The sequence below is a fragment of the Theobroma umbraticum genome, unplaced genomic scaffold (genome assembly GCF_002168275.2).
Source record: "Theobroma umbraticum cultivar Fairchild unplaced genomic scaffold, ASM216827v3 scaffold_44.0, whole genome shotgun sequence".
Taxonomy (NCBI): domain Eukaryota; kingdom Viridiplantae; phylum Streptophyta; class Magnoliopsida; order Malvales; family Malvaceae; genus Theobroma; species Theobroma umbraticum.
Window position 1 is genome coordinate 9,725,988 of NW_018397255.1, and position 10,223 is coordinate 9,736,210.

Genomic DNA, 10,223 nt, shown 5'->3' on the forward strand with positions numbered 1-10,223 from the left:
GAATATTTATAATTGGTATATGAGATTTAATTTTTCTTTTTAGGTCAGTAAATACATTTAGCAATTGATTTGCTATATTTTGCAAATGACTTATCTTTTCAATTTCAAGTTCTCATTGATTTGTGCAATGATCAAAATTAAAGAAAGATAATGCATTCTAAGAAATTTATTTTTTTAGCTACTTATTTTATCCACTTTATGTTGAAAAATTTATTTTATCAAAATGACAATCAGCATACCTTACTATAAATGATTCTTCTATTAATAGTTCTAGATATTTAATTATAGATGGAGATTTGTATCCAATATATATTCATAACCTCATTTGAAAATCCATTTTTGTGCATTGTGGTGGAGTAATTGAGACATATACCGCACATTTAAAAATTCTTAGATGAAAAATATTTGATTCTTGATTATAAACCAATTGTATAAGAGAGAATTTATAATAACTCATTGACCCATGTATTGTTGCATTCAAAATGGCATACCTCCAAGCAAAAATTGAAAATTCAGATTTCATAAGTAATGGCTTTACAATCAATTAGAAGTATTTAATAAATAATTATACTAGACCCCTAGAGGTATCCTAGGATTATCTCAAAAGGCCTAAATCCAAAAAGTATTATAGAGGTATGGTATATAGCACACAACAAACCCAGTATGGCACCTATACAGTAAGGAGACAGGCTCAGTGTTTTGTAGTGCTAAAGGGTTTTGCGTATGAATATAAGGAATAGGCTCTTAAACAATTATTCGAACTAATATGCAATATTCATTAAAAGTTTGAGATGTAAATTTATCAACATTGTCAAGATCAATTGTCTTGATTGCAAAATCTAAAAAATGTATTTACAAACAAATGATTTAGGCAAATAATCTTACAAATGCCAAATTGCAAGTTGATAATAATTATATATATGACCATCCAATCGATGGATCGATTAAAACTATAAAATACGTAAATAATCCACATGGTAGACGTATGGGTCTACATATATCACACTGAATATGTTTCAAAAATATATGAGATTCAATCCCAACTTTAGCTTGTGATAGTTTTATAATTAATTTATCTTGAGAGCAAACAACACGAGCATTCATTTGATTGAAAAACTTTCTAATTTTTCAATAGATAACCACATGTACTTTCAATAATTTTTTGCATCACTATTGATCTGAGATAACCCATCTAGTTATACTAAACATTAAAATCATTAGTAAAATTCTGATTTGTTATAGTATAAATTTCAATCATTCTAATACTTTATGTAGTATAATTCAGAGAATAAAATGAGTAATTTTTTCAACACATACTTATTACCCAAGATAATAGATGTAACATAAAGTTATTAAATATTTCTTTCATTTGTTATCTCAATATGATATCCATTTAAACAAATATTTTTAAAACCTAAAAAAAAAATTTTGAAACTTAGTAGAAAATAATGCATCTTTCTTATAAACTTTGTTCCTTCATATAGTAAAATATTGACCTTTTGGGAACCTTTAATTAATTTTGTACTACTTGATATTGTATTGATATTTGTTTCTTCCATTTTCAAGGGAGAAGAATATTTCTTATCTTTAAATAGAGTGTGCATTGTAGCATTATTTGCTTGACATATATTTGTATAATTGATCTTGAATCCAACCAAATGAATATATATATTTTAAAATAAGATATAGAAAGGAACTAGCAAATTAACATAAGATAATATTAAATATAGAATTTATTATTAAAATGTATAATAAAAACATATCATTTAAATATAATAAGTAGGTATAAAAATATATTCATTTTTATAATAAATTTATACTAAACATAACAACAAACTATTAAAAAAATTTTATTTTTGGATGTTTTTATCACTAATCAAATGATTAATCCCTTTTTTAGAGGGGACAAGGAAATTAGTAACATCCAAGTACGTTTTATCAATTTGGTCATGATTCAAAACATCTTAAACAAAATTTGTTTCGATATATATATATATATATATTTTAGCTTTCAATGATGATTGATAAGGTTCAACAAGATATTTCAACCTATAACAAGTATGTAACCAATAACCTTTCATACCATATCAATAATAGATATTGTTTATACTCCTTTCACTCCGTCAACTTTTATCTTTTTTTTATATCTTTCATCCATTTTTGATAGTTAAATGTACCCATCTACTTCCAACAATTAAATGTATCCATTCACTTTTGATGGTTAAATGTATTATTAGAATAGTGATTAGTATAACTACCACGATTGTGATTACTATCCTCTTCCGCATTCATAATCATAATTAATAAATAATGTCGCATTTACTTGAAAGAATGGAGAAAGTTCATGTTTTTTTACTAATAGCTCGTTATCTTACTCAATCACAAAAAGACATAAAGTCCATAACATAATAAACATTCACATATATATTCATAATAAAAATTATTTTATAATTTATTAATATTACCATCTTATTCTATATATATTAAGAAAAGAAATACTATACATGTTGATATCAAGTATCACCTAAGTGTAAGTAAGAAAGCTTTGTAAAGTTAAAATTTGAGTTTATAAAACCCTTTAGGTCATTTTCCTTTAACATAGGATAGGTAACAGAAACTGATTGTGATCTAATTTCATCACAAAACTATCTTCTGTCAAAAGAATTCTTATGAGTATTATTTTCTTTTTCAACTCTGACGTGTGGCAAAATACTAGTTGTGAGCTTGCTTTTCATCGTTAATTAAATTCTCTCCATGGAAACGAATTTGACCCAAGGTTTTTTTTATTATAGCATGACGATGGAAAATTTAATTCTAATAAATAATTATAAAGAAAACAGTATAATATTTTTCTTTTTGGTTAAATATATATATATATATATATACACACAGTTGATTATGTTCTATAATTTTCTTTTAAGCATGTGAAATGAAATTAAGACCCACACTCTTCTCCTCATTAATTAAGACTATAATGGGTCCTTGGTTTCATGCATCTTAACCTGAAATGATGAAAATTATAGCTAAATATCAAAAGGTTGAAGCATTCACAACTCCTGATATAAACCGCAGAAAGGGAAATTTCTTTGTCAAACAAAGAAATACGAAGATATTCCAGTCCCTAAACGCTAGTTCTTGTCTACGGTTGTTGATCAACGCCGAAGAATGTTGACTCTTGAAACTTTCAAACCAGAAACACTCAAATATACGCTGATACCAAATTCAACTTGAGCTCGAAAAATATTATATTTTTAATCTCTGAACGCGGCACTCATCTGAAATTTACATATACTAAAATTTGTCTGAATATGTATTGAACAAATTTTCCAGAAATATTCCTTGCTAGCAATGTTAAGGTCGTGGAATTATATCAAATCTTTCCATATCCTCTTTGACAACAAGACGTATAGGCTGACATACATAGAAGATGGGAACCTATTTTCTTTATCTATCTAATTTTATATAATATTGACCAACTGCTTGTTTCGTTTAACGTTTTAAGTAAACTGGTTTAGACCAAAAACTGATCATATTACATCTGGAAATAGGGAACAAATTGCTACCCTTAATGCTATAATGATAGGAATGATGCTCAACCGAATTACATGGCTTCAAAAATTACCGGAAAACAAGATTGAAGAGTCTTGTAGATTGGAAAAAGTCTTACTTCAATTGGGAAAAAATAAAAAGGAAAGAGAAAAACAGAGCTATGTTGGATTACAACAGATTTCAGCACCTGGAAAAAATCAATAGGAAGAAAGAAGAACAACCTGCAGATCAAATAGAGCATATACACTCTTTTGATCGTCTTTTCTACATGGAGAATATGGCTAATCATGTACAGAAGGGAAAATTAAGGGGAAAAACCAAAAGATAGAAGGTATTGTTTTCTTAATCAAACAATTAATTTCTATTCCAAACTCCCCAAATACTGTCTCCGATGTAGCTTACAATCTTCCTGATAGAACCCCTTTCGAATTCTACTTCCCCTTCTTCACCACCTCGGCAATTCATTTCCACAAATTCCAATCGCTCATTCAAGTTAACCGATCGCTTCCCAGAACTTCCCTGATCGTTTCCATGCTTGGCATCTTGAATACAAACTCTCTTTCTCCTTCCTTTCTTGTTCTTCTTAACTTGTTTCTTCTCTTGGAACAACCCTTCCTCGTATGCCTCGATAATCTCATGTATCAGCTGACGGTTTGGGGATGTGTCCCAACGTGCCCAAAAACACATGTAACACCCAAAACAGTTGCATTTAAACGTAGGATCATGCTCCTTGTTATCACCGCCAACATCAATTATACTCTTGCTTGTAGTTCCCCGGTGACAGGGGAAGTAGTTGCTGCTGGTGGCAGAGGAGCTGCAACATGAGATGAGATAGGCCAAGACTTCTTTGTCTTCGAGAGAGAGTGCGGCGGTGAGGCTGAGAATCGTAGCAGGAAGCAAAGACAAGTGATCGGCGATGGTTGGTGATGGTGGTGAAGGGTGCACCTTGCCTTTGCTGCAGAGCTTTTTCATGGTTGTTGGGGAATTTTTTGCTTTGGGGTGGTGTGGTTTCTTCAAGGCGTTGGTCTTATGTTTTGGTTTTTGTGAATGTTATGACTTAAAAGAGTGCTTTGTTTGAACTTTGATTCGACGGAAGTCTCTTTGAAATTTCATTCCATTTTTGTACCTCTAAATTGAATGTTTGAGTGGACAGTTAGATAGCATTTGATTTACGCGCATCTAGAGCGTGGTTTAGTTTTACCAATATTATTCAAGAAAATAGGAGATAAATCGTTTCAAATATGTGTTGTTGGAAAAATGAAAATAATTTTGTACTTGATCACATATATATATATATATATATATTTTTAAAGTGGACCGAAGATAAAATAACTTATTTAATACATTTTTAATAATTTACAAATGTGTGATTTGCATTTATTTTAAAGTAATATTCGTTTACATTTATTCAATAAAATATATTCCAATAATGAGATTTACATTATATTTTGATACTTTTAAAATATGGACCTGCATGCAAGATTTTTTTGTTATGAGATATATCAAGATATATAGGTATATATTGTAATCCATCTCAATCAATATTATATTGATTAAGTTATCTTCAATATTCGCATATGTTCAAGCTCTCAAAAAAGAAAGATATGGGAATGGATGGAAAGATAATATTAATACTTGTTTATTTTCAAGGTTGAAAACGTACTGAATGGATGTATACATACCCACAAGCCCACAATAATGTTTACAAATTTACATTTAAAGTGAAAGGGTGTGGATTCTTGAATTTATAAGATATATGGACATCCTTAACAATACTTGTACTTGATTTTTATTCTTACACAAAGTGAAAGTGCTTTAATTCTTAAAATTTTAAGCTAAATTCTCAAATAAAAAATTTACTTTTCATCATTTTAAGAACGAGTCAAACCGAGTCAAATTTATTAATAGCAATACAGAGATGATAATAGAATTGAAAAAAATTAAAGATTTTCAACAATGAAATAAGAAGTTCGTTATGTGTACACTCGCTTTTACCAATTTGAATGAGGGATTATTGGTAGTGGAACTTGGAAAGGTGGACTGAGTCGGGGCACTTTCATGTCCTACACGGTAAATATAAAAGACCAAAATCAATATGTGATATTGATTTGTCGATAATCACTTTCTCTCTATTCTATACGCAGAGATGAAACTTTAAATCAAGAGTGCATTCACTTTCAAAGCATTTTGAATAGGCTTTAATTTGGCAGACCAAAGCCACTTATGTGCACCATATACATATCTCATCCTTGATTTTCCCATTAGTTTCTTCGACTGGTCCAAAAGAAATGGATGGTACACAAAGGACATGTTTTGTAGATGAATTTAATGCTTGGACATTTAAGGAAAGGCTTGAAGCATGTGACATTGTTTCCCTTACATATAACATAATCATTTTTCTTTTACTATTCCATAAAACAAAATATAAGGTATGTGATTTGATATTCATGCAATTTGCCCCAGCCAATCATAATTTGTTGTATGAACCTCCACCATTTCCCCCCCATGTTTAGGAGTTGAGGATAGGATTATTTGTTTCTCTTCTCTATTCTAACTAATTGACAATTGATATTTCAATTTAATTAATTTAAAAAATTTATACTTTTCTATCATTTAAAATTTAATTTGGTAAAAAATCAATAAATATAATTATTGAAAAGTGATTTAAAGCCATAATCAGATTTAAATTTAGTTCATTAAACAAGTTAACAACTTGCACAAAACTGTCAATAACATTTTGAGCGTTAATAGTATTTTGTAATTGTGTAGATTATCTTATGTCCAAACAAGATATTTATGCCATAGAAAATCTTCTATTAAATAAGTAAGAAACTTGGAATGACATATTGTTAAGATCAATAAATTCGTTTTTCCTTTCAAAAAAAAAAAACAACTTGAATGTAAATAGCTTGAAATCAAAACCAACTTAAAGCTAAACTAATTAGGTTACCAAAGGATCCAAATTTCAAATGACTTATTAGTTTAATGTAACATATCTACCCTCCTGCCAAACCAAATCAAACTACGCAGACTCCTACTTTCATATAAATAGATAGATATAAGTAGCATGTGCATTTGCTTATCCTCTATTTCATGGTTCTACTCATTCAAACTATGTTCGTGGCATGGTTTTGATTTCTTTGGTTGGGATACTTCAAAGATGTCCATGGGCCGAACCTATCTATGTTCAACAGTTAAAGCCAAGACCTTGAAAAGCAATTGATCTTAGTACTGCATCATCTATAGGCCCAATTTATAGATATATCAGTTAAATATATTTTGTATAATTATTATACTATTTCTTTTTTAGTTAAATTTAAATAAATTTGATAGTATATAAAATAAAAACAAAAATTCTAGCCTAAGTGAGCCATCTCTCCCTGCAAAGAGTATTTTTCCAAATCTTTATTAATTTTGATAATAAAATTATGGTTTATTGATGGTCTGTAAAATTATAACTTTGATAGTAAATCAAACATAAAGCTAAATATCGACATAAAGATAGTACTTTAATTGCTAGAATAAAATATTAACAGCTTAATTATACCTCATTGATGTTTAATTATTAATTCATTGATTTATTTGATTAAGTAATATTTAAGCGACCATATATGTGTTATTAATTAAAACCATGCATTAACCCATACATATTATTATTGAAGAGACATAATTAATAAGCCTACAGTAGTAACATGAAGATTTATTATGGTAATCACGTACTATATTATACAGAAAATTTGCCCACTATATACTAAATTAGGCTTAGTTTATAATTTATTCATTAATTATCTGCCTTGTCAAAGAAACTTGGCTAGAGCAGTCTTCACCACGTGGTTGGCTATGATACCATTGGTTTTCTCTGTAGGGTGGAAGGAATCCCAAAACACATACTTGTCTGCGTCGGAGCATGTAAAAGGGTTAGTTCGGCTGCATGCATAACCCATTTCAAACATCCCAGTCGCACAGCATGCCACCCCTGTAACCTCGAATCCTGCAACCGATCCAAAAACAATTAGACAACCTCCCTTTTTATGCTTTAGAGTTTATAATATATACATATATATATTGTGTAGATTCTAAAATATTAGGCTTCTTTTTAATTCTCACTTTTACTGCTTTTTATTCTTTATTTTTTTACCTTTAAACAAGTTTACTAAGGATGAAGTGGAATATTAGACTCCGAAATTGAAGGGAGTAACAACTGCTTAACGCAAGTCTATTTTCTTTTTTTTTTCTCTTAATTTTGTGGACTAAAATGACAAGATATTATATGAATTACCAAAAGTTATAGTTAAAAAAGATGACAAAACTATTCATAAAAAACAACTAAGGGGAGAGAAAATGAGGAATTTGTCGTGCGTAAAGCCTTTACAAGTTAATATGAATAAGAAAAACCAAGACCATATTTGAATGAAAAATCACAGAACTTATGCTTCAAAGGAACACTTGAACTCTTAGAATTTAAGATCGATAATTTAGAGATTTATATTCGAATACGGAAAAAACAATTTGTAAAATTTTGAAGAAAAATTATTTTTTATTATGTGGTTCTAAATTATATATTTTAAAAAACAAAAATCAAAGAGAGTAATCAAAATCAGTACTTATTGGTACGCACAAAGTTAACTTTTCAATTTAAAAAATTTTAAAAAATATATATTATTGTATGAATACCCATGCTGTTGGGGAAACGTTAGATAGAAAAAAGTAGTCTCCAAGTAGACTTAATTAATACTAGTAGAACTCAAATTTATAGCTGAGAAGTCTTGAGTTCAAACTTTAATAAGAAGGAATGAGTGGAGCACTACCAGTACCCCTAAACATCTTACAATTCAGTGGAGGTGAGTTCAGGTGCACCAGCAGCAAGCGGTGTATTAAATATAACAGTAACGCCTTAACTACCAAAGTCAAAAACAATTATCATGAACTGGCCAAGGTGGTTGGGGAAAAAAATGGTGCATGAAAGTCCATGGCACAACCAATAAAAGAGAAATTGACAATAAATCTATAACATACCGTAAGCTGCAGGCTTTCGTATGATCTCCAACAAGATGCCATAAGGATCTGAAAAGACCATGTCCATCCCATGGAACTCCTTGTTCTGCTTGATCACCAAGTCGTTCAATTTGACATTGAACTCGGCTGCCAGATTGTTGTAACTATCCACGCACTCACTTCCTCCCGCAAAATTACTGTTTCTCTCCAACGGCATGCACCCCATTGGAGGCAACCCTCCTAACGATATTTTCCGGGCTCCCAGATCGTAGAGTTCCTTGGTAAAATTTCCGGCGATTCCTATGAGGAAGTTTTCATATTCTCTGATGGTGTATTGGGATGAACGGCCTGGGATTGCGTAGTAGTTTTCGAGGAAGTCATTTGTTCCCACGCTTATCATGTATAATGCCTCTTTGATTACAGCGTTCGCTTTACGATCTCCAAGGTAGGCTCTCAGTTTCATTTGATACTCCTTGTAGTACTCCAGTTCTTTCCATAGAGGAATCACTGACTGCAATGCAAAGTATCCAAACTCGTTGAATAGATTGATTATAAATGGTTTGATGACTTCACAACAATCAAAATTAAAATAATAAGATTTTTTTTTCTAACAAATAAAATCCAAAATAAATAAATTGTTTAGGGTATGTACCGTGCTTTATAATAAAGTACTAACATTTAAAATTAACAACAATGTAAGAATTAATTTTTTTAGAAATCATTTACAGTCTAAATTAATAACTTATCAAGTAAGTCAATTCTCTTTCAACAACTTTTGGAGGCTTGAGAGTTATAGTTATAAACACACACCTAGTTGTCACATGGGAAATCGTACGTAGTAGTATTTCGAATGTGAGTACAAAGTACTCTTTCTTGAAACAGAGAATCAAAAGAGTAACTCGATGAAAACTTACAAGAACATTGGAAGTAGCATTGTCATAGCCGGTTCCAGCAGAAGCGAAGGTAACACCAGTGGCAAAATTTGATATGCTATATGCTGGATCGAGGTAGGCAGGAATGACCGGTTTGAGCCCGAAAGCCTCAGAAATGAAGTCGGTTGCGATTTTGCCATTGGAGAACCTTCCTGTTGGACGGCCACCATGAAAATCACGACCATAAGGCTCAAAATTGCTCCTAGCAATCGTGGGAATATAATTGTTGTTTCCAGCATCAACTGATGAGTCTCCGAACACTATGATTGCTGGAATGTTTTTAGCCCCAATTTTTGCAACCAACACCAAAAGTTGAAGGGAAATGAGCCATAAGAAGTGTATCGATGCCATTTGCTTTCAACTTCTATATGCTTTCAAACAACTCTTACAAAATGTGAATGGAGAGGGCTCGCTCGCTTTCTTTTCCTTTTTCAATGAATTGGTTGGACAAAAGGCTTTAATATGTATAAATATTGGTTGGATGGGGAGTAAATGAGAGAATTAAATCTTTGGGGAAATGTTGTTGGCAGATTTAATAGCTACCAAAAAAAGGTGTACTTAGATTATAAGATTATATATGTGTTGACGGCCAGGTTGGGTAAATAAGTCAAGCTTTTGGGACAAAGATTCTTCTTACTTTAGCTAAATTCTAGACCACAACAGACTGAATTAAACATTTATATGCAGCTCCGCAATTTGTTTTTTTTTAAATAGAATCCATCTCGTGGTCGAGGCATGATATATAGC

The 10,223-nt window shown here is 30.7% G+C and overlaps 2 protein-coding genes across 2 annotated transcripts; both read right to left on the reverse strand.

Moving 5' to 3' along the window:
* Positions 1 to 3,512: 3,512 nt before the first annotated feature.
* On the reverse strand, positions 3,513 to 4,615 carry LOC110429177 (uncharacterized). Its single transcript, XM_021445078.2, has one exon. It carries the CDS (start codon positions 4,519 to 4,521, stop codon positions 3,904 to 3,906), a length of 618 nt encoding a protein of 205 aa, XP_021300753.1. The 5' UTR covers positions 4,522 to 4,615; the 3' UTR covers positions 3,513 to 3,903.
* A 2,485-nt stretch (positions 4,616 to 7,100) lies between these two features.
* Positions 7,101 to 10,168, reverse strand: LOC110408787 (GDSL esterase/lipase At2g04570-like). Its single transcript, XM_021417873.2, has 3 exons — positions 9,459 to 10,168; positions 8,566 to 9,055; positions 7,101 to 7,540 (listed from the first exon to the last, which is right to left on the reverse strand). The coding sequence occupies exons 1-3, from the start codon at positions 9,825 to 9,827 to the stop codon at positions 7,347 to 7,349; spliced, it is 1,053 nt and encodes a 350-aa protein (XP_021273548.1). The 5' UTR covers positions 9,828 to 10,168; the 3' UTR covers positions 7,101 to 7,346.
* Between the last annotated feature and the right edge of the window lie 55 nt (positions 10,169 to 10,223).